Source organism: Eurosta solidaginis, chromosome 4, assembly GCF_040869045.1.
Source record: "Eurosta solidaginis isolate ZX-2024a chromosome 4, ASM4086904v1, whole genome shotgun sequence".
In the NCBI taxonomy this organism is placed as follows: Eukaryota; Metazoa; Arthropoda; class Insecta; order Diptera; family Tephritidae; genus Eurosta; species Eurosta solidaginis.
The window spans coordinates 247,888,994-247,914,462 of NC_090322.1; the positions used below are offsets into that span (position 1 = coordinate 247,888,994).

The window sequence follows — 25,469 nt, forward strand, 5'->3', positions numbered from 1 at the left end:
CGAGGCTCGACACCGTCGATATTCGAATTTACCATGCTGGATTCTAATCGCTTCTTGGATTAAAGCTAAGATCAAAAGTGAACCTTTTAACTAATAAACTTTCTCAGATAAGTCACTCTCCCCAAAACTCAAAACTCTTATTAGAAAGCCTAATCAATGACCATCCCGCAGCCTGCGCGAAATTCCCAGCACGACATTCAATGTCACAACCTGTAGCTCTAAGAGCGCTGCTAACATCAATTAACACCTTCCGTTGAACTGATCCCAGAGAGCAGAATCGCCTTGCCTTCCTTTTCATAAACTCAGGATAAAATCCTTACCGATAACGTGGAACAAATGAATTCAAATTCTATAAAAATTTTGTGTGTAGACCGAAATTCGGGCAGCCCAACGTCTGTCAGGCCTGCCAGTCTATTATATACATATTGCTGTTGTAGCAATAGAGACACTCCCCGAAGGTTTTGGGAAGTGTTATCAAAGTGCATGGTCCTTTGTCGGACATAAATCCGGTACGTTCCGGTAACAAGCGTCATTAAGGTATAAGCCCGGCCATCTCGGAAATGATTTAATATGACCAGATTGAACCTTCTAGGCCATCGCTTTCGCCATCCCGTCGCAAGAGCCTCAGCAAGAATAAGGATTCGCCACGGGTAGATGTGGTTGTAAATTGTGTTGGAGAAGCTATGAATATAGCTGGTAACCCCTTGAATCGCTTGGGTATTTTAGTCGCCTCTTACGGCAGGCATACCTCCCGTGGGAATATTATAAGCCCACCAAACCCGCTGGGGTATTATATATGTACATTATCGTATCCCGTTGTTGTCCTCAACGGACACCGACTATAACCATTTGGTTTGCTTGAAATTTGGTACGCGGGTAGCTTATTACCTTAGTCATGTCAAAGAATACTATTTTGCCGTGATGTGTAACCGGGACCTATGTACCTCTTTGAAAAAGGCTGATTTATGGAGCAATTTGCTGGGAACTTTTATCCTGTGTAATATTTAGGAAATTTATGCGGAAACTGTACTAAGAACTGTCATATAAGAAAAACTAGTATTTATGATTCAGAAGAGAGAGAAAAAAGGTGACCGTGAGGATGAAAACGGGAATGAGGACAAGGATGGGGATGAGTTTGAGGTTGACGATGAGGATGAGTTTGACGACGAGGATGAGGAGGGGATGACAGGTACTCAATAATTTGAGTTATGAAACAAAAGTTTACAGTTTAGTTTCCATTCCAACTTTTTTCAATTTTAAACCACTGTGCAACACTAAGACAACTTTTGTGGGAAAGAAATCAAAACGCTTTGGTAGAAGCAAATGTTTTCTATTTTGCTGGTGGCACGTCCATGAGATTCACCGGCAGTGGTTGTTTGCATGCAAAACCATGTGCTGCCGTTTGAAAAGAAATTATCATAGACTCGGTTTAAGTAACATAGCTAACTAATGCAACGTTATGTAATTCACTTACTTGTACGTATGTACATAGTTTCCCAAATAGCAACACGCGTATGAAATCTAATAGCCGATATGTAAGTATTTATGTAGATACATATGTACACTAGGTTGGGTCGGTTTGTATGGACGAAAGTTAACCGATATCGCGCCAACGATTTGTCGATAGGATTTGGGTTCAGAAAAAAAGTTCCACTACGCATACCCAAAAAAAAGGTTTTTTTTCATGACCTACTAAACAAATTTTCATCATTTTTTTCCAAGAAACTGTTACCGCCAAAGTTTTTAGCGGACATTTTTGAGTTCGGACAGGGTATACATGAAAATTTTACAATCAAATGAAAGTAGTGGAACTTTTTTTCCTGAGCCCAAATCCTATCGAAATATAAATTATTTGTTTTTTAATTTTTGATAGTCAGGAGCACCTTTAAAGAAGAAAGGAACCCTAAATATACCGTAACCTGGTCCTAGGCGAAGGCAAAATTTCAATTTCGGTTATTGTGACGTCATAACAGACTAAATATGAGAATTTCATTCTGGAAAAGATTAACATCAAAATCTAAATAAGGAAGCTAAAATGCAGTCACATGTCTGTTAATAATTTGTACCTACGCAAGTAAATTTTTTCTGGAAAATTAATCAAATACTCAGTAGAAATAAAATATTTAAAAAAGAAAATGTTCAGTTAAACGGTTTTATTTGAAACAATACTTACATGAATTAAAAATAATACTAAAAGCCAAAAAATAATTAGTTAGGTCCTAGGTACTAGTCATCACACTCCTCATCAATCTAGGGCGTTGATCAGACAATTAAATAAAAGCGTTGGGCGCGTAAAATTTCTAAAAATGTAATGCGTAGCATAACCTGATTACGTTTCAGTTGGTCTTCTTGTCCAAAATCGGACATCATAGGTCGCTTTCTATTCATGTATGTATGTATTATGTGTTCCAAATATGAGTCAAATCGGACCACACATACGATTTTTGAGAATATCTCGATCCTTGCGCCACCTAGCGGCGATTTTTTTCCTATTATTGCATTGTCATCGGGTTCTGAACTATATTCCAAGTTTCAAGCTTGTAGCTTATCGGGAAGTTACTTAAATTACAATTACAAAATTCGTTCACAATGGCCGTGAAAGCTAAATAAAACCGTTTAAAAACGCCACGGCTCACATCAACGACCATTGCCCATTAAACACTTTCGTTTGATCAAGTTATAAACGCCTTTCAATTTATTATGTAATACTATTTTCACACAGACGGCTTATTGAATAATAAAGGCAGTTTTCTACATTAAGACGTTTATTGAGCTCAATCTTCCCTAAAAAATTCGAATCTATAATTATTTCATTAGTAGCTAATCGAATGCCTAATGAAGTCAAAAGCACAATGCAACTCTGTTGCCGCGTTCCGCTTCTTAGTTTTTGGTGTGTTCAGTGCTTAAAAATGTCATTTGTCAAAGTAAATGTCATTATCTGCATGGCGGAACGATACAAGGTGGCCGCATCGAACAGCTGATTATAACCTTTTTTATTTGATTTGATACATCAACTACCGGCGCAGTACGATTTTGACATTTGTCCATCGAATTTACAAGTACATGGAATTTTGTTTGTTTGTAGGTATGTCACCATGCTGCCACCTTGTATCGTTCCGCCATGATTGTCTGTCATATAGCATTGTCATTTTATTCGCTTGACATGTCGTCCTTCATACTAATCGAGCAGTTACTTCTGTGTGAAAGCAAAAAATTTACGATTTCATTAGTAGGTGAAATGAGATCATTAAGTTTCTGTGTGAAAACAGTATAACATTGGCATATTGACAATTTTATTTCAGTTATATGAAGGCAAACGCATTATCAATAGCGTTACGGCAATGTCATTAACACATTTTTTAATGATACAATTTTTTTTTTAATTTTGTGTTTTTGCAATACACTAAATAAGGCAATAATAGGCAATTTTTGAATATTTGAATTAGTGATAAGTCACCCCTTCGTGAGTATGTGTGACGTTGGTCTATGCGTAATAGAACAGCTAAATACACAGATACATACATATATGTGACGGCTACAATAGAGGATGGTGATGAGCACTGTCTCATCGGTAGTATGGTTTCCGCAGTGAGCACTTCACCAAAGACACCATAGCAGTAGTGATGGACGTAGTCAGAAGATCCGAGGCAGTCAAGAGGGATGACTAGCTTGAGGATTAGAACGCTCGTTCAAGTTAACTCAATATCTGCTATAAATGTCGAAGTACTAGCTGAGGGGCCGGTCTCTCAGGTCACGAGCGCGTCTAAAGGAAACGAAAGTAATGCGATATTTGCGTTGAGATTTAATGACACGCTCACCTGCCAAGATTTATTGCATACGCCACACCTTCCTCGAATGCGAACACTTAGCTAAACAACGAAGTAGTGTAGAGGGCATCTTTGACTTTCTGTACAAGGCCAAAAACAGTTCCAAAATGATTGGAAGATAGCCTCAAATGGAGGAAAAAAACGAGGAGTCTTGTTTTATTGTGTTAGTCGATATAAATTAGTTTGAGTTTATTGCCCCTGTTTCTTTACACCACAGTTTTACGGATATTTTTATACTCAGCTGAGCAGAGCTCACAGAGTATATTAATTTTGTTGGCATAACGGTACTCCGTAACGGCATAAACTAATTCGACATAGATATAGACTTCTATATATCAAAATGATCTGGGCGAATGAAGAAATTCATTTAGCCATGTCCGTCCGTCCGTCTGTCCGTAAACACGATAACTTGAGTAAATTTTGAGGTATCTTAATGAATTTTGGTATGTAGGTTCCTTGGCACTCATGTTGTTGTTGTTGTTGTAGCAATGCTCGCCCCACCTAATAGCCGCGACCGATCACAAATTGTCATCAATGTCCTCTAACGGGAGTCCAAGGAAACTTGCCGTTTCAACAGGGGTGGACCATAAGGAAAGGGGTGTTAGAGGCGTTGGTTCCACATTACAATTAAAGAGATGGTTGGTGTCATGTGGGGACACATTGCAAGCAGGGCATACATTTTGTATGTCGGGGTTGATTCTGGATAGGTAAGAGTTTAACCTGTTACAGTATCCAGAACGAAGTTGAGCAAGAGTGACACGCGTTTCCCTGGGGAGTATGCGTTCCTCTTCTGCGAGTTCTGGATATTTTTCTTCAAGTACTGGATTCACCGGGCAATTCCCGACATAAAGGTCCGACGCCTGTCTATGGAGTTCACTAAGGACCTGCTTGTGTTTTTTCGCTTCATACGGCTGGGTTCTCAGGTGCCGTATTTCCTCAAAATGCTTACGGAGATGACTCCTTAGGCCCCTAGGCGGTGCTGGTTCGTCAATCAGATGTCTGTTGGGATGCCCAGGTTTCTGGGTATTCAACAGAAACTGTTTGGTCAGCATCTCATTTCTCTCCCTGATGGGGAGTATTCTCGCCTCATTATGCAGATGGTGTTCTGGGGACATAAGAAGACAGCCCGTGGCGATTCTGAGAGCAGTATTTTGGCAGGCCTGTAGTTTCTTCCAGTGGGTGGTTTTTAGGCTTGGCGACCATATGGGTGACGCGTAGCACGTAATCGGCTGGCTAATTGCTTTGTATGTGGTCAAGAGCGTTTCTTTATCTTTTCCCCAGGTACTGCCAGCAAGGGATTTGAGGATTTTATTACGGCTCTGAATTCTTGGAACAATTGCGGTTGCGTGCGCACCAAAATGTAGATCCTGATCAAACGTCACACCCAAGATTTTGGGGTGTAGGACAGTCGGTAGCGTAGTGCCATCGACGTGGATGTTCAATATGGTCGACATTTGGGGCATCCATGTTGTAAATAAGGTCGCGGAAGATTTAGTCGGTGACAATGCCAGGTTTCGCGAGGCGAAAAAACTGGAGAGATCAGGGAGATAGCCGTTTATTTTATTGCATAGCTCATCGATCTCTGGGCCTGGGCCTGTGGCCATTATTGTGCAGTCATCGGCGTAGGAAACGATTGTGACTCCTTCCGGTGGTGAAGGTAGCTTAGATATGTAGAAATTAAACAAAAGCGGGGATAGGGCACCACCCTGTGGCACCCCTTGTTTAATTCTCCTTTGTTTTGATGTTTCGTTTCTGAATTGCACCGATGCCTGCCGACCACCCAGATAATTTGCGGTCCACCTTTTAAGACATGGGGGAAGGGTAGACCCTTCCAGGTCTTGCAGTAACGAGCCATGGTTGACCGTATCAAAAGCTTTTGATAGGTCTAACGCTACGAGTACTGTTCTATGGTGGGGATATTGATTCAAACCGCAATTTATCTGGGTGCTAATGACATTTAGCGCGGAGGTAGTGCTATGGAGTTTTCTGAAGCCATGCTGATGAGGGGCTAGCTGCAAATGTGCTTGGAAATAAGGGAGCAAAATGGCTTCAAGCGTCTTTGCCACTGACGATAGGAGAGATATCGGACGATATGACTCACCTACGTTAGCTGGTTTCCCAGGCTTTAGTAGCGGGACCACCTTGGCCATTTTCCATTTCTCGGGTATGACAAAGGTGGAAAGAGACAGGTTGAAGACATGCGCTAAATATTTGAAAACCTCTTTCCCTAGGTTTTTAAGCATCGGCATGGCTATGCCGTCTGGGCCCACTGCTTTGGATGGTTTAGCGCGACCAATGGCGTCCTCAACCTCTCTAGCGGTGATGGTAATTGGTGACGCGCTGAGTTTGTGTTTATGTGCGTGTCTGTTGGCTCTCCGTCTATCTTTGTCGACCGTAGGATGCATTATATATTGTCGGCAGAAAGCGCTCGCGCATTTTTTCGCATCCGACAGCACCTTATCGCCAAAGGCGATGGAAACTTTGTCTTTGTGCTTAGTCGGATTCGATAGGGACTTTACCGTGGACCAAAGTTTACCTACACCGGTAGAGAGGTTACAACCTCTTAGGTGCTCTTCCCATTTCGCCCGCTTGTGTTCGTCCACAAGCAATCTGATGCGTTGGTTTATATCCCTTATTTGGGGGTCGCCTGGATCAAGCTGTCTTATAAGGTCGCGTTCCCTCGCTAAGCTCGCGGCCTCCGCCGGGAAGTGGGGCCGGATTTCTGGAATTCTCCCGGCGGGAATGAAATGTGCCGAGGCGGATTCAATGACCTTACCGAAGGCACGCTACCCTTGGCGGGCATCAGTCGGGATAGGGAGGGCAGCAAAGCTGCTGTCTGTTGCAGATTTATATTCTTCCCACTTTCCTTTTTTGAAGTTTATGAAAGTGCGTTTTTCGGTGACGATGAAGTCGGCGGTACGCTCGAACGAAATAAGTATGGGCAGGTGGTCGGATGCCAATGTTACCATCGGCTGCCAGTTGACGCAGTTTACGAGTTCTGCGCTCACGATTGAGATATCTGGCGAGCTATGACAGCTTCCTACCATACGTGTGGGGGCGTCTCCGTTTATTGTGCAGAACGTCGTTTCGTCTATTTGATCCGCCAACATCTCACCCCTACTTTCCGCCCGCAAGTTTGAATGCCATAGGTCGTGATGGGCATTGAAATCGCCTAAGATAATGCGATTGTTGCCAGTGAGTAAGGCCTCGATATTAGGGCGGTATCCACTGGGGCAACAGGTGACAGGAGGGATGTAGATGTTGATGATTTCTAGATTTGCATCGCCTGACCGGACAGATAGGCCTTGACGTTCTAAGACATTGTCCCTGCGGTCGATGCCAGGATCAAATATATGATATTGCACAGAGTGGTGTATAATAAACGCGAGGCCGCCTCCATTTCCGCTCTCGCGGTCTTTCCTGTGGACATTATAACCAGAGCAGGTCTGCAATGCAGATCTTGCTGTGAGTTTAGTCTCTTGAATCGCAGCAATGCGGATGTTGTGCCGCTTCATGAAATCGACTATCTCCGTAATCTTCCCAGTTAGTCCATTACAGTTGAACTGCAGAATTCTGAAGTGCATGAGGGGTGACGCCGCCACTCTAGGGGTAAGTGACGGGTGACTACGCCTAGGTTGTGGAAGGCCAGGACGCAATTGCTGTTGTGGCCTTGGGACTGGGCGCCCTTGGGCAAGCATTGGGGTACCCGGATGATTTGGGTTTGCGACCTGGCAACATGGCGCGATGAAACCCGTCGAGGGGTTGCCGTCGCGGAGACCAGAACATCTAGGAACGTGGCACCACCCAAGGCAGGAGCTGCATTGTGCGGATGTCGCAAACCTATATATTCTGTGCTGGCAGACGGTGCAAACAGAGGTAGGGACTAAGAGTCGGTTTCCCTGACCTGCACGATTGCTGCCAGAAAAGAGGGGGGGGGGAGAAGAAGACGGGGGCAGGGGCTGATGCTCAGCATTGCTACCAGCTCTACTACGAAGGTAGTAGTTATGAGTGGTATCAGCTGTTTGAGTTGTTGGCGCCGTGGGGCGCGAGCAGCAGCGGGTACTTGTTGTCGCTTGCTGAGCAGCGAAGCTGCTGGAAGGTAGTGGGGATACGCTTAGGCGTAGACTACGGGACGCCCTTGGGCGTGAGCAGCAAGGAGCCACAAAAGATTTATAAAAGTTACGTGGACGTCGGGTTTTGGGATCAAGCCCAGAACAACCTGTCCGATGCAACCATCCCTTGCACGAGACACACTGAACAGAGTATGACCGTCCTAAAAAGATTCTTTTCTGGCAAATGCAGCAAAACCATTTCTCAGGACCGGGGTCAGGAGACGGATCCGGATTGGGTTCGATACCTTCCCGGAGTAAGAGAATATGTATCAGTCCTGCTGCAAGGAGCTGCTGGGAGGATGACAATTTGTGGGAGGGCCGAAACAAATTAAATGGGGTCACACTGAAATGACAGTCCTTGGCCGGGAAAAATCCCGAGTCGCTCCGGTACATAGAACCGACTGCCTTGGCACTCATCTCAGATCGTTGTCGAAAATGAACGAAATCGGACTATAACCACGCCCACTTTTTCGATATCGAAAATATCGAAAAACCGAAAAAGTGCGATAATTCATTACCAGAGACGGATAAAGCTATAAAACTTGATAGGTGGGTTGAGCTTATGATGCAGAATAGAAAATTAGTAAAATTTTGGACAATGGGCGTGGCACCGCCCACTTTTAAAAGAAGCTAATTTAAAAGTTTTGCTAGCTGTAATTTGGCAGCTGAGTATGTAATGTTCGGTTACACTCTACTCGAACTTAGCCTTCCTTACTTGTTATAAATTTAGCTTGTATTCACCTTTAATATAAAACCTCTTTTTAAGCTGTTTGAAGCTCGATGGCCCATTGTTTTATACTGTGGTTCGCTTGGCAAAGGTTAGCCGATCTTGGAAAAAAATTATCAATTGGAAAAGTACTCAAAATACAAAAAATGTGAAATGTGGCTCGTTAACCCAGGATAATCCTATCCCATTCATGGATAAAAAAATTTCCCTAAAAAAATGTTTAAGTTAAAAACCCCCTAAATGAAAAAAGAATAATTATTATTTTGGTCAAATAAAAGTCCATCAACTTTTTTTAGTACTTCATTTCCATTTATGTATGTATATTTAAGGGGATTTGCATTTTAAGGCAGGCGGTCGGCCTAGGACATGATTTTAGATTTCAGTAAGCCTAAACAAAGTGTTTAAGTCTCAGGAAAAGGAGCAGGTTAGCACTTAGATACCAAATTTAATTGGTCCAGGTGAAATAGACTCAAATCATAGGAACCAGCTTTAAAAGAGGTTTAATATCTAATAAAAAAGTTTACTAGGTAGCATGAATTTATCAAGGCCAACAGTAGTTGTGTGATGAAATACGAACAAGCGAATAAGCCAGTACGGTATTTTTGGGGGAAAGCTAGAGTATGTGTATAAGAGGCGGAGACAGTTGAGTAGTGATAGCGTTTTCGCCTACCACGCCGAAGGTCCTGGGTTCAAATATTGGGAGAAGCAACGGCCTCGGCTACAGTTTGTAAACACTGCGAATGTATTTCTACCATTCGGAGTGGACATTAAATATATAGGTCCCGCCCCGCTAATTTGTAGGTAAAATTAAAAAGTAGGACGCCAATCGGAAGGGAAGCTCGGCGTAAATCTTCTAGGATATATATCGCAATTTTAGATGCGTAAACATCATTTGTTTAGTCAGTTTGTTAATGAGAGAGGGCCTAAACGAATGATATCCAGATGATGTTTTTTTCATTAAAACTTCACTATTCCGATATCGATGTTTCGCATTTACGATTGGCAATTCTCGTTCCCATACACAGAATTCGCATTAACGTCCGACGATTTCTCATTTCCATGTTACGACTTATAATCGCGTATTCTGAGATGGCACTTTGGTATTTTCAATGAATTGCCTTTTATCATTTAATTTGATACTTTCTCATTTAAAAATTACTCTTCTTATATCCAAGTGAGGAGTTCGCATTTACAGTTAACTTTTCTTATTTGCATATTGTAACAAAGTTTGAGAATTTCTTATTATTATACAGCTTCTATTAACGTTCGAATCTCTACACTGGCGAATAAATAACTCAAATATTCAGTTTAGCAAAATGTTCTATATTAAGACTACTTTGGGAGTAGTACTTCACAATTATCGCGTACTTCACTAATAGCGTGTTAAAATCAAAACTGATCCCTGAATCATACTCTCGGTGACCTCGTTTGTCCATTTCTCCTAAGATCTAGACGTTTCCCGAATATGCCTTCTAGAGCAGTTGTATCTCATGCTTGGTTATTTAGCTATATACATACATGTATTTCGGTAATTTATGTTTTTCTCCTAGCTAGATGCGCGTGTATATGGCGGCCACCGTGGTGTGATGGTAGCGTGCTCCGCCTACCACACCGTATGCCCTGGGTTCACACCCCGGGCAAAGCAACATCAAAATTTTAGAAATAAGGTTTTTCAATTAGAAGAAAAGTTTTCTAAGCGGGGTCGCCCCTCGGCAGTGTTTGGCAAGCGCTGCGAGTATATTTCTGCCATGAAAAAGCTCTCAGTGAAAACTCATCTGCCTTGCAGATGCCGTTCGGAGTCGGCATGAAACATGTAGGTCACGTCCGGCCATTTGGTAAGGAAAATCAAGAGGAGCACGACGCTAATTGGAAGAGAAGCTCGACCTAAAATCTCTTCGGAGGTTATCGCGCCTTACATTTTTATATGCGCGTGAGTAACAACTTCTGGGGGCCAATTCACGTGAAGTGATAAAATTAAACAAATTTTCACACATTGCACAAACTTTTGTATGAGCTTTTTTCATTTTATAACTTCACAGAAAGTGAATTGGCCCCCTGCTCTTAGCTGCCGGCTACATACATATGTATATGTATGTGAAATATTCTCTCCACTGTCAGCTTTGATGTTTACATGTACAAATGTGTGGCTGTTTGCTTTATTGTTGTTGTGCATTTATTTAGTAGCAGCATAGTGATGAACCGAAATGCTAATATTCGCCACAATATGATGCTGTCCCTTTTACAAACTTATTTCAAAATGACGCTTTCTTCATTAGAAGTAACTATTCCAATTTCCATTTGACGTTTCTCATTAACAACTGGAGATAGTTTATATATACATGTATACTCCAGTTATGCACTTCTTTTCTAAAAACGCTTTGATAAAAAAAATTAAAAGCTTACTAGATGCTGACAACACTTGTCACGTTTTTTCAATCAGGATTTTCAAACTCATGATGACTCCACGATGATTGATTTTCACGAGTCAGCCAGAGTCATGCCTGTATGACTAATACTAAAATATTTTCACGAACACATCGAAACTCACTCTTCACTCTGACTCACTGCGTGTAGGTCCTATAAAAATCCAGCGCTGTCAGCTCGTTAGAATAAGGCAGTTAATGTGGCTATAAGGAACAAATGCGATCTAATATTCCAAAAGTAAGTATTTGCGAGTTTTACTTTTTCGGACTTTAATTTTAAATTAATATAATTCCCAGCCATAGTTGGACACAGTGCACTAAATTTATATTTACTACTACTAAACTAAACAGTTTTAGCCGCGTCACAATGAAATTTCTCAGGCTCATGAGTTTTGATGCAAAAGCGAACATCTTCACAACGGCTCTAGGTGTTGCGTTTGTAAATATAAAACTTCAGACTTAGCAGTTAAAACTTTTTTCGGCTTGCACATTCACTAAATAAAATTTCGCGAAGCACTGTTATAAACATTCTCACTATAAAAGAAAAATACTTACTAACATATTTTGTCTGCTCTTCATTTGTTAAAACGCGGATATTAATTGTAAAAAATGTTATAAAAGCACCAACGAGTGGGAACAATAATTACACCTGGAAAGTCTGAAAGCACCAGTAGCCAAAACACATTTCGATCTTCTTGTTGTTGTTGTAGCGATAAGAACAATCCTCGAAGGTCTTGGGGCTTGTTATCGATGTTGATGGTCCTTTGCCGGATGCAGATCCGGTACGTTCCGGTACCAAGGCCGACCATCTCGGGAACGATTTGGCATGACCACATGCGACCATCTAGGCAATCCCGTCCTCCCATGCCCTAGAACCATGAGGAGTTCGGGGTCGCCAGATCCCCGGCTGTTAATGAAACAGGATTCGCCAGGGATAGGTGAGGTTGACAATTGGGTTGGAGAAGCTATATATTGCGCTGGCAACCCCTTGAAAGGGTTGCGCTACACAACCCCTTGAATCTATTTGGTATTTTAGTCGCCTCTTACGACAGGCATACCTACCGCGGGTATATTCTAACGCTTAACCCGCTTTGCTTGCAACAAAAGTTGAGAGTCGACAACTTTTGCGTGTCAGATGGCGCTGGTGATGCGCTATTTCTCGCTCTCTATGCATATACATGCAATCTACTCATCTGTCAGCACACGATGCTGCATCAAAAATCGATTGTGACGGCAATATCATATAGAAAATCGGTTAACACTTTACAATGAGAATTTTAATACCAGAATATTTAGTAAGATTTTGCTTTAAATCCAATTACAGAAATATTTCTTAGCTTGAATTGATATACAACTGACGAATCTTTATAAAAAAAAAAACAAATGATAAACATGGTTAAACACTGCCTGATTTCTCGTTCACCTGAATTAATATGAATAAAGACATACAATGTGTAATTGGTGTAAATATGTACTTATCGCTCATGAACATACTTAATTGGGCGGGTCGATTTAAAAATCGCTCATTGCTCTGTGAAAATCGTATTCTAGGGATCAAAATAAGAAACTTTGCCGAAGGAACCATACCTCTAAAACGAATTCTGATGTCCCCCCCTTTCGAACTTTTCGATAGGGGCAATTTCAATTCTACATGCTGTGTCTTGTGGTGGCTTAAAAAAAAACAACACATGCAATTTTACGATCTGCAATTGTGTCACAGTGATACCTTCAATTTTTAAAACGGTTGAATAAAAAACCCACACAACCATGTTTACGACATGCAAATGCATCACAGTGATGCCTTGGTTTTAAAAGGGGGTTGTAAAAACGCTAATTTCTAATAATTTTTTTTAATTTCTTTTCTATTACTAAGTTAAATTCATTTTTTCATTTACATATGTTCTGACTAAATAAATTTCTAAAGAGAAAAATAAACTCCAAAAAGAAAAAACATAGGCATTTCAAAGTGGGATTTTTCAAAATTTGCCCCTACGACCCAAAGGGGGGGGGGGGGCATCAGAATTCGTTTTAGAGGTATGGTTCCTCCGGCAAAGTTTCTTATTTTGATCCCTAGAATATGATTTTCACAGAGCAATGGGCGATTTTTTTGCCTCCCCACAAATCGACCCGGCCTAATACTTATGTATATACATATATACCAACATGTATGAATGTATGTCTACAATTTGTGCTATTTTTAACACAATCCCCCACTTATGAATGAATTAAATAAATATATTTAACGGTATATATAAATATGATGCGGTTGACGCGGTACTTTCAATAGGTACTATGCTCGATTTACATGTCACAGATCTTTGGTTCGAGACCCACTATGACTTACTATGATTACTGCATATTAGACAATCATTAAAGAGGATCATAAAGGTTTGCCTAGACGTGATCGTCTTTTTGCAATGATCGGTTAGCTCTCAGGCCCGGTTTTTCAGTGCAAGATTTAACTCTAGTTAAAGATGACCAGAGTTAAACTTTGCCACTTTGTGCGATAATATACAATTTTGCTACTCATCTCAGCCAGCTTAAGCGGCCGAATTTATTCTATTGAACTTTGATTGGAGTTTAAACTCGCACTGCAAAACCGGACATTAGCTTGCGTTTAGACTACGTGTGCTGTACAAATTTCTATTTTATTTATCGGAGTCCGTCAAATTATAAAAAAATATGCGAAGTTTGGCCTAAAACTAGTTAGCGTTAAATTAGCTCAAAATTTGAATTATTCGTATGAGTATGACATTTGTAAACTTATTAAAATGGTTTAGCAAAATGTTTACTAATCTAAATTTGCGAATAAAGTGTGTGTGTCTGATGACCTTTGACCTTTGTTGCAATATCCGCATAGAGAATATAGCTATTTATGTTGGTATGTTAAGCGAATGTGCATATGGATTTTGAAGTACAGTGGTGGTAAAAAGAAAAGCACCAAAATTCACTAACGGGTCAAAAAACAAGTCGATGTAAATTTTTTCCCTGTTACGGCGTTCCTACGGGCGCTACATCTACGCAACGAAATTTTATAGTTAATGTGGTTAACATCGATAATTCCTCAACTCTTTAGGTGGTATATTGCGGCTAAAAAATAAGAAAGTCCCTAGCAGCAGATTCGGGCCGAAATATGTTGAATAAGTGACTTTATCCACCCGTTATCCAAGTGGACGACCACGAAAGGCCACTGAACGCGTTGATAAGAATATTGTCATGATAGCTCTTCTGAGCCAAAAACTTCCGCGGAATTGAAGTATAGTATGAACATAAAAACTATAATCTCATTGGTCCACCGTCACTTGAGGAAAATAATTAGATGGTCCCTGGCTGAAAGAAAACCAGCTTCTTAACAAAAAAAAAAAAAAAAAACTTCGCCCCACTAAGCTGGTTCTGGTTTCATAACACCTAGGGACGTGTCATATTCTCTGGTTACTGCAAAATAAATGAATTCAATTAAGATTTTTAATGCGTAGTTAAACCCAAAAGTACAAAAATATGGATATCACAACTGTGTTCAGATTACTGTGCTCGATTAGCCCCCCACCCAATTCTTGATGAAAGGCCGCCTTTAATGCAGCCAATGTGCTATTAACAAGCAACTCCCATGGATTTTATTGCGTATCAAATCATTACATACCGATAATCCTTCACAGTTACCTTAAAGCAGTTCTGCCCCAATCTTTCTGTGTTTTTGGGACTTAGTACGCATCGCGTACCTTTACGAAAAAAAAAACTTATTTTGCCCTCATAAATGGATATAAATCATAGCAAATCGTTCCCTACCCAATGTAGGTTGTCGTAATACCAGCTAGCGTGCTGGGTCCCGTTCTTGTGGTGAGAAGCGGGTTTTTTCTAGCCATGGGCCATCAAATTAATTTTCATATTTATACTATCCGTCAGCTCCGTGACAATTTCTGTAGCTGTTTTAAATGTGTTCAGAAGAACTTTCTTAATAATATGCATATCATCGCGTTCAGTCGCTTTTCGTGTCAGCGAATTCTATAAATTCCATCCAAAATCTTCTTAGGGATGCATCATTGCTATGTACATCGCCGACTTGCGGTTTGTAGACAATCATGTTAATTTTTTCCTTAAGGATAACACTTTTATGAAATACCAATCGTTTTACGAAAACTGGGACTTACTAACTTTTTCGTCTTGACATATCACCTAATACATATAAAATTATAAATGTTCACCACAACAACAAAATCTTCGGTTGCGTAGCTGTAGTGACCGCAAAAATGCTGTAATGGGGAAAACATTTTCGTCGGTTCTTTTTGACCGTAAGTGTATTTTTCGCGCAGGTATTTCCGTCATGGATCATTCCATGTAAATGGTAAACTACAATCGCGGGACCAATTTCAGTAGATCTCGCAATTTTGTTCGCATTAGTACGCGTTCACCAACTCAACAAAAATTCCTAAAGTTTTCTTTGTAAACTTACCCAATAAAATCTCCACCGTAGCTTCGCTCATATAATCATGACAATCAAATGTTTTACCACCTTCAGATCGCAATTTATGTACAACATTTCGCGAGTTCTCATTAAATAGATCAATGAAGCTTTTCAAAACATTCAAATGAAATGTTGGAGCTATTAGTTTTCGATGAGCACGCCATTTTGCACCTAAAATGTTAAATGGAAAAATAAACATTAAAAATTTGGGGCATTTGTTAAAATTTATAGAGTAATAAAAATAAAATAAAAATTTTTTTAGCACTTCCTTTATATAAATGGGAAAAAATCAGCGAAAAATGTCTCCTTATATAAAGATATATTCTTGCTAAACTTTGATTTTTAAATATTGACATAGAAATTGCAAAAATATTTATGAGAAGTAAGAATATAAAAGTGGAGCACACATTACTTGGATTGGAATGTTGGTAGGAAAGGAGATATTATTAGTCAATCAATTGCGCTCCACCTTTACATTTTTACTTCTCATAAATTGTTTCTCTTTTTCTTAAATTTTCTCCGCGTCTTGTCCTACCAGTGAAGTTTTACGCTTGCAGCTCAATGAGAACTTACATAAAAATTCCCTCCGTTTCGTAAGATTTTTCTAAATATCTCATCCCGTGAAATTTCAAGTCTCTAGCTCATCGAGAAGTTACTTAAAAGCTGGTTGAAAATTTTTAAAATCTTATCTAATTATTTCGATCCGTGCGCCACCTAACGGATTTTTTTTCGTTTGTTGCATTGTCACGTTGTTCTAACCACGGTTGCCACACCATGCTTTCATTTGGAACCAAAATTCATCGAAAGACAGGACCAAATCTCAAAGAAATGGACCAAACTTTTGTATTCTTTAATTTGTTTGCAAACAATTCGGCAAATAACAAATGTGTTGAATTTTTTGTTGTAATATCATAGATTTCAGGTTGCTTCCATGGTTTCCTACAAAAAATGTTTATTAAACGAAAAGAAAACTTTGTGAATTGCCTAAATATCCATATGTAAAAAATAACAAAAGGTCGCACAAACAAAAATAAAGTGAATTTTTAGGTAGTAGGTACGTTTCTACATTTCTAGTATTATTCTGCTTTGGTAAAGTACAATGTCACACACATTTTAGTTTTAACAAAAAGGCTTATATAAATATTTGTTTTAACAAAAAACCTTAGACGACAACACGTGACGCAAACCAAATTAGTTCAACTTTATTTACATACAATTCTGATTAAACGGTTTTGTTATACTCAGCGTGCTTTGCACACAGAGTATATTAACTTTGATTGGATAACGGTTGGTTGTACAGGTATAAAGGAATCGAAATAGATATAGACTTCCATATATCAAAATCATCAGTAACATCATCGATAACTTGAGTAAATATTGAGATATCTTCACGAAATTTGTTACACTAGCTTATCTGGAGCCAGAATAGATTGGTATTGAAAATGAGCCAAATCGGATGACAACCACGCCCACTTTTTTTATATATAACATTTTGGAAAACACAAAACCTGATAATTTAGTAAACAATACACCTAGAATGTTGAAATTTAACATGTGGACTGATATTGAGACTCTTGATTTTTTTAAAATGGGCGTGGCACCGTCCACTTGTGATAAAATCAATTTTAAAATATTATTAATCATAAATCAAAAATCGTTAAACCTATCGTAACAAAATTCGGCACAGAGGTTGCCTTTACCATAAGGAATGCTTTGAGGAAAAATGAACGAAATCGGTTAAGCACTACGCCCACTTTTATATAAAAGATTTTTAAAAGGGTCGTGGACGAATAAAATAAGCTATATCTTTGAATAAAAGAGCTTCATAGCAATTGTATTTCATTTCCCAAGTGGATTTATAACAATAAATAGGAAAAACTTCAAATTTAAAAAATTGGCACGGCACCGCCCCTTTTATGACTAAGCGATTTTCTATGTGTCGGGAGCCATAACTCGAAGGAAAATTAACGGATCGTAATAAAATTGGGTACAGAAATTTTCCCTATAGCAGGAAATATTTCTAGGAAAAATACACGAGATCGGGTAAAGACCGCACCCACTTTTATATAAAAGATTTTTAAAAGAATCGTAGATGAAAATAATAAGCTAAAAATTAGCAAAAAATAGTTTTGAATCAATGATATTTCACTTATCAAGTTTTATTGTAAGAGGAAATGGGGAGACATTTTTTTTAAACGGGCGGTGCCACGTGTTATGTAGAAAATTAATTTAGCTCAAATGAAATGTACAATTGAAGCTCACGCTGGGTATATAATGTTCGGTTACACTCGAACTTAGACACCTTTACTTGTTTTTAAACTAAATGTCTCCAGAGCTCGGTTGCATCAACTTTATTATAAAATCAGTCCTAAAAGCTAAAAAAAAAACAAGTAAGGAAGGCTAAGTTCGGGTGTAACCGAACATTACATACTCAGCTGAGAGCTATGGAGACAAAATAAGGGAAAATCACCATGTAGGAAAATGAACCTAGGGTAACCCTAGAATGTGTTTGTACGATATGGGTATCAAATGAAAGGTGTTAATGAGTATTTTAAAAGGGACTGGTGGTAGTTGTATGTGTGAAAGCGTTTTCGAGATATTGACCAAAATGTGGACCAGGTTGACCCAGAACATCATCTGTCGGGTACCGCTAATTTATTTATATATGTAATACCACGAACAGTATTCCTGCCAAGATTCCAAGGGCTTTTGATTTCGCCCTGCAGAACTTTTTCATTTTCTTCTACTTAATATGGTAGGTGTCACACCCATTTTACAAAGTTTTTTCTAAAGTTATATTTTGCGTCAATAAACCAATCCAATTACCATGTTTCATCCGTTTTTCCGTATTTGGTATAGAATTCTGACATTTTTTTCATTTTTCGTAAATTTCGATATCGAAAAAGTGGGCGTGGTCATAGTGGGATTTCGGCCATTTTTATACCAATACAAAGTGAGTTCAGATAAGTACGTGAACTGAGTTTAGTAATGATATATCGATTTTTGCTCAAGTTATCGTGTTAACGGCCGAGTGGAAGGACAGACGGTCGACTGTGTATAAAAACTGGGCGTGGTTTCAACAGATTTCGCCCTTTTTCACAGAAATAAGTTATCGTCCTAGACTCTAAGCCCCTACCAAATTTCACAAGGATTGGTAAATTTTTGTTCGACCTATGGCATTAAAAGTATATAGACAAATTAAATGAAAAAGGGCGGAGCCACGCCCATTTTGAAATTTTCTTTTATTTTTGTATTTTGTTGCACCATATCATTACTGGAGTTGAATTTTGACATAATTTACTTATATACTGTAAAGATATTAACTTTTCTTTTAAAATTTGAATTTAAAAAACAATTTTTTAAAAAGGGGGCGTGGTCGTTCTCCGATTTTGCTAATTTTTATTAAGCAGACATATAGTAATAAGAGTAACGTTCCTGCCAAATTACAGCTTGCAAAACTTCTAAATTACCTTCTTTTAAAAGTGGGCGGTGCCACGCCCATTGTCCAAAAGTTTACTAATTTTCTATTTTGCGTCATAAGTTCAACTCACCTGCCAAGTTTCATCGCTTTATCCGTCTTTGGTAATGAATTATCGCACTTTTTCGGTTTTTCGAAATTTTCGATATCGAAAAAGTGGCGTGGTTATAGCCCGATATCGTTCATTTTAAATAGCGATCTGAGATGAGTGCCCAGGAACCTGCATACCAAATTTCATCAAGAGACCTCAAAATTTACTCAAGTTATCGTGTTAACGGACAGACGGACGGACGGACATGGTTGAATCAATTTTTTTTTCGATCAATTTTGATATATGGAAGTGTATATCTATCTCGATTGCTTTATACCTGTACAACCAACCGTTATCCAATCAAAGTTAATATACTCTGTGAGCTCTGCTCAACTGAGTATAATAATTGTCTCCAACACCTGGGTGTTCCAATTTTTTAATGATACGCAAATTTAATTATTTGCTCTCCCGTTTACCAATACACATGACGCAAAAGCCATGTGCAAACGAAACGAATGACGAAATTTTTGCAAATGAGTAAATATCAAAATCGTTTTGATTTTACCGCAGTTCTCTACGCTGTTCTCTGCGCAACCAGTGCACACAGCGGGCAAATCCTTGGTAATTGGCAGAAGGAGACTTTAGCCGTGTAATTTGCGTATTACGCTTCTATTTTCCCATCTATTGCCTACATTCAGTAAATGCAAGTTTGGAAAGGTACACTTTTTTCATATAATTTGTTTTAGAGAACCATGAACAATTGGAAACTCACATTTATTGAATCTAGCCACAGCTATTAGTTTAACCATTGAAAAGTCTTAAAAGTTTTAACTGTATAGTAATGGAATTTTGATGAAATTTAACTACGTAAGTACGAGAAATTATTTAACAATGTTATTATTAAAGGTTTTGGGGTTCTCCTCTTCAACGGGAATTGTTTGACACAAAATGTTCTACGTTGAATATATGTAAAGTTAACGCTTTCAAAAAATATTTCTGCCTTACTTCCAATAAAAATATTCCTTGGGTCAAGATACTTAGTATTTTAAATTAAGCACACTGAAATTTTTTAAATATCCAATATTTTGATATAATCATTGTACCTAAAATGTTTCAAATTGTACTTTATATTGATCGTATAATATCGGCAGACAAAATTTTTCTGATTGAACTCTTTCGTGCAGTTGTATAGCAGAAACGCCATCCACACCGAAGATCCTGGGTTCACGCCCCGGGCAAAGCAACATCAAAATTTTAGAAACAAGTTTTTTCAATTAGAAGAAAATTTTTCTAAGCGGGGTTGCCCTCGGCATTTTTTGGCAAGCTCTCCGAGTATATTTCTGCCATAAAAAGCTTCTCAGTGAAAACTCATCTGCCTTGCAGATGCCGTTCGGAGTTGCCATAGAACAAATTGTAAGCAAAACTAAAAGAAGCACGATGCAAATTGGAAGAGAAAAATAAAAAAAATAAAATGTAAGGCGCGATAACCTTCTCTTGGAAGAGCAGCTCGGCCTAAAATCCCTTCGGAGGTTATCTATTTTATTTATTTATTTATAGCAGAAGCGCCATTAACTTCCAGACACAAGGATATAAAATATAGCCGCATCAGAGTGTGAGGCGTACGCAAGATGATACTTTCCAGAGTGAGCCAACAAATAAAATAAATTCCTAGTATCCTGCGCGGCTTAACACCACAATAGTCTTTGAATTCCTTAAACTCATTAATTTGGTTTGGGATGTGTGAGAAAAATTTAAATATCGACATCCCAAACGAAATATAAGACTGTTTGTATGAGTTAATCGGGAATTGCCCGTATTCCTTTAAATGTATGAAAACATTTATTTCAAGCAATTTTTATTAATTTTTATAATTTATTTAATAATTTGGGAAAATTTCAACAACGTGACATCAGGATGGACAAGGCGACAGCTGTTTCGATTATACCTTGTAAATCTCTTCAAAGCCCTTCTCCCGGGAGTGGAATTCGCATTCTTACGATAGTTGAAATGGTTACAAACGCATTCAGCTACATCATACCTTAGTTGTTGTAAAGTTTTCCCAATTGCCTTCTTTTGCATATACATATATTAATCTTCTACACATCACATACTTCGTATGTAATTATGTGTTGAAGTTATGCATGTTTGTAAGGTAAGGCGGTTTATAGAAACTTGGTATTGTTGCTGTTTTTGTTCTATTTATAGAACTACAACGAATTAACCAAATGTTGTCTGTTTGTATGAGTTAATCGGGGATTGCCCGTATTGCTTTAAATGTATGAAAACATTTATTTCAAGCAATTTTTAATTTTTATAATTTATTTAATAATTTGGGAAAAATTTAACCGGCTTACCTTACAAACTTTAAACTTTATATGGATCGCAAAGCGTTAAACTTTATCTAAAAAAAAAATAAATGTAAGGCGCGATAACCTCCGAAGAGATCTAAGGCCGAGCTTCTCTTCCAATTTGCGTCGTGCTCCTCTTGATTTTCCCTACAAATTGGCCGGAGGGGACCTACATGTTTTATGCCGACTCCGAACGGCATCTGCAAGGCAGATGAGTTTTCACTGAGAGCTTTTCATGGCAGAAATACACCCGGAGCGCTTGCCAAACACTGCCGAGGGGCGACCCCGCTTAGAAAAATTTTGTTCTAATTGAAAAACCTTATTTCTAAAATTTTGATGTTGCTTTGCCCGGGAGTTGAACCCAGGGCATACGGTGTGATAGGCGGAGCACGCTCCCATCACATCACGGTGGCCGCATCTATGCTTCTGAAATTGCAGCGCAGAAAATTAGTACTCCTAAATTTCAATACGCATTATACGCGGATGCAACTGAAATATGTGTTTATGTTTCACCTCTACACTAATTCTATGTATTTTGCACACATGTATAACTCCGATGACAATGCAATATTACTTTGCGAGAATTCGATAAATTAATCGATAACAGACTTATCGGTAAAGATTTGTGTTCAGAAGGGAATAAAATCCTAAGTCCTTTGTTTAGGGGGCAGCTGCTCAAGAACGAGGTAACTTCGCTTTGTTTGTGTATACAGCGAACGTAGAAGTTAGGCTGTTATCGCTCAATGCTGCATACTTTTCTGCGCACATGATTTTATTTTACAAGTTTAACCCACAGATCAGAGATCTGCAACGAGTAGTTGAAAACTGAACGCGACAGGCAAAGTAACAATAAAATATGGTTTTAAGTTAGCTAGCACTATTTGACTCAATTTTATATGTGCTCTCTGTCAAAAATGCTTCAACTAACTTAGTCACATTTTATTTCGATTATGAATATGCTCCAATATATTCGCATCATGATATAAAAAATCGTGTACTCATACTCAGTCAGGGTTATTTAAACGTAGCGATTCGTATCAGTAATTTGGTTGAGAGTCTTTTTCATCCTGACACCGCGTTGGCGTTGAACGCGAAAGATCTGACAAGCGAAGATGCTGATATCCGAAGTGAAGCCACTTTTGGCAAACAAATACGATATGTTTTCTCGAAAATCTGTATATTCATATGGATGTATGTATGTATTAAAAGTTTTGTTGTTGCAAGAACACGTGAACATGTGTATGCACATATACATAAATTCATTTGAATGAGCTGAACAAAGCATGGGCGCATTCAAAAAGCACAACTGCTGGCGAAGTTGATTAGTGATAACTTCTTGGAACGCACAGTTGCAACTTTACGACAAATTAGTGAGCATAAAAATGTTCCGCTCTATTCAGTCAACGTTTTTATCGATTGGTTGTTGACAGTTGGCTCAACATATCGTTTCAAAAGCACAATTTCTTTCACTCAGCTGATAACTGATTATTAGCAAGATCAATTAATTGATGGAACAAAAAACAATGATCAGATTGATGTTAATAATATAATACACTCAGACATTAAAAAAAACAGGTGGTCTTCCAAAAGAACTAGAAATATTTGTTGGTGCTAGAGTTATGTCGAGATCTAACGTTGACGTTGCTAAGGGACTTGTAAAGGGAGCAATAGGTCACATCACTGAAATTATATGGCCATATTACAGACGTGCTCAACTATAACATAACGATATACCATCGGTTCGCGTAGACTTTGGTAACGATGGCGTTCACATAATACAGCCTAAATCAGTTCAATTTCCTTCTAAATTTAATCACGGCACAGCTGAAAGCAGAATGCTCCCGATTGTCTTGTCGTAGGCTTCAACTGTGCACAACATGCAGAGAACTACTGTAGATCGTGCTGTTATTTATCTAGGCTGCAAATTATTTGCTGCTGGTCAAGCTTATGTGGCTTTAAGCCGAGTTAGGTCTTTAGCAGGTCTTCGAATCGAAGAACTTGACTGTTCAAAGTTGCCTTCGAAGAAACCTTGTAATGATGATGCATTAAAAGAAATGGATAGAACGATAAACGTTACAAATAACTAAGTAAAGATTGTATAACTAATTTAAACAATATTTTACCCTACTATAAATTAAAAAAAATTGATATTTAAATTAAATTTAAGAAAAAAGCTTTTCTCAGAACAAGCTTTTATTATTGGTTAATAAAATTAACTAAAAAGTAAAAAATAAATTTACTGTAAAGAAATATAACACTTTATAAATTCATTGTAACCTTTAACGATAATTAGGCTTCTCCGTCTGCGACAAAAAAAAATATTATTTTACAGTTTATATCACAGTCATAATTGTTCTAATAAAAGCGTGTTAAATTTTGATGGTATAATTAAAAACATTTACGACCTCCTTTTCTTGCTATCACATCGTAACACGCTTTTATTAGAACAATTAGGACTGTGATATAAAGTGTAAGATTTAATAATTTAGGTGTAAAGTTTTAATGTTAAAAATATATAATTATATACAATATGGATTTTTTTTGTCGCAGACGAAGAAGCCTAATTATCGTTAATGGTTACAATGAACTTATAAAGTGTTATATTTCTTTACAGTAAATTTATTTTTTACTTTTTAGTTAATTTTATTAACCAATAATAAAAGCTTATTTTTAAAAGTTTTTTTCTTAAATTTTTTTTTATTGTTTTCGTCCAGTTTTTATTTCTTTATCCTATCACATTATCTGGTGAAATGGATAACTATTGTGCCAGGTGTGACAAGCATTTTTCGCGTTCGGATACCCTTATTGTGTCTACCATCGTTCTTGCTATGAAGGCATCATTTCAGAGCATGACGTGAACTTGCTTATAAAGAACCACCACATAAGTTATTTGTGTACGGATTGCCTAAATGCCTAAGGAAAGCTTTGTAAGTCGTATGACGCTGTGTTGGCATCATTCTGTTGATTTTGCTATCGTTACTGGTAATACTGCTGTTGCTTTAAATTCTGATGCTCTGAAAATGCTGTTAACTCTCAGTATACTGAGAATATTATTAATATTGAGTTTCATAATATTGGGGCTGCAAACAGTAATAGGAGGACAATAGCTCATAGCTGCAACACGAGTACTGAGCTCGTGGCTGTAGTCAAAAGGAAGTGGGTACAGGTATCCTCCTTTAAAGCGACTGTCTCGGAGAAAAATATCGTTCATATTTTTTTTCGAAATATGCGGGCATCCACATCGACAGTAGTCATCTTTTGTGCCGTAAGCTGGTGAAAACCGGTGTTCCGCTCGATATCCTAGAAAGTGTGAATTTTATGCTTGGCTTTACCTCCGCTTTTTATAACCACATTTTAAATCCCAACGTATGGCCTGCTGACGTCAATGTTCGGTCCTTTCAATTCTTTGAAAAGCGAAATAGCGATAGATAGTTTAGGAGGTTTAAGTAATAAGCACATAAGTATCTACTTCCAGAATGTCTCTGGTATGCGAACTAAATTTGCTCTTTTATATGAGTTCGCATACCGCCTACGACGTATTTGTTCTTATCGAAACCTGGCTCAACCCAGAATTCCTTGATGGCGAGTTCTTTGAGTCGAATCTATATCACGTATATCGTAAGGATCGGAACTCTTCCCAAACTGGTATCTCCAGGGGTGGTGGAGTTTCAATAGCTATTCATCGTCAATTTAAATCATCGCTTGTGGAGCCAAGTGGGAATGACTCACTATTGGATCAACTTTGTGTCTCAATTCAAGGCACTTCTAAAATGTTCATCTGCGCGTCATGCATTCCGCCTTCTAGTGAGAACTCCCTCTACAAATCACATGTAGATAATATCGCTGATTTAGTTTATAATTATGAAAATAGAAACTTTTGCGTACTAGGGGAATTTAATCTGCCTAACATTGAGTGGCCCCATGTTGACAATAGCATTTATTTGGTTCCCAAAAATGTTAATTCCACTTCTGGATTGACCTTATTGACAAGATCTTAAGTGTTAACTTTTCCCAGATAAATAGCTTCTCCGATCAGTTATCTAGAACCCTTGATCTTGTCT

At 38.4% G+C, this 25,469-nt stretch overlaps 1 protein-coding gene and 1 long non-coding RNA gene across 2 annotated transcripts in view; one reads left to right on the plus strand and one right to left on the minus strand.

The window, feature by feature from the left end:
* Positions 1–25,469, minus strand: part of Cyp4g15 (Cytochrome P450 4g15) — a 168,422-nt gene that overhangs the window by 13,642 nt on the left and 129,311 nt on the right. Inside the window, exon 4 of the mRNA XM_067785534.1 lies at positions 15,540–15,722. Coding sequence (XP_067641635.1) covers positions 15,540–15,722 — 183 coding nt within the window. The remainder of the gene's footprint in view (positions 1–15,539; positions 15,723–25,469) is intronic.
* Positions 1–25,469, plus strand: part of LOC137251252 (uncharacterized) — an 87,199-nt gene that overhangs the window by 4,606 nt on the left and 57,124 nt on the right. The window lies entirely within an intron of this gene.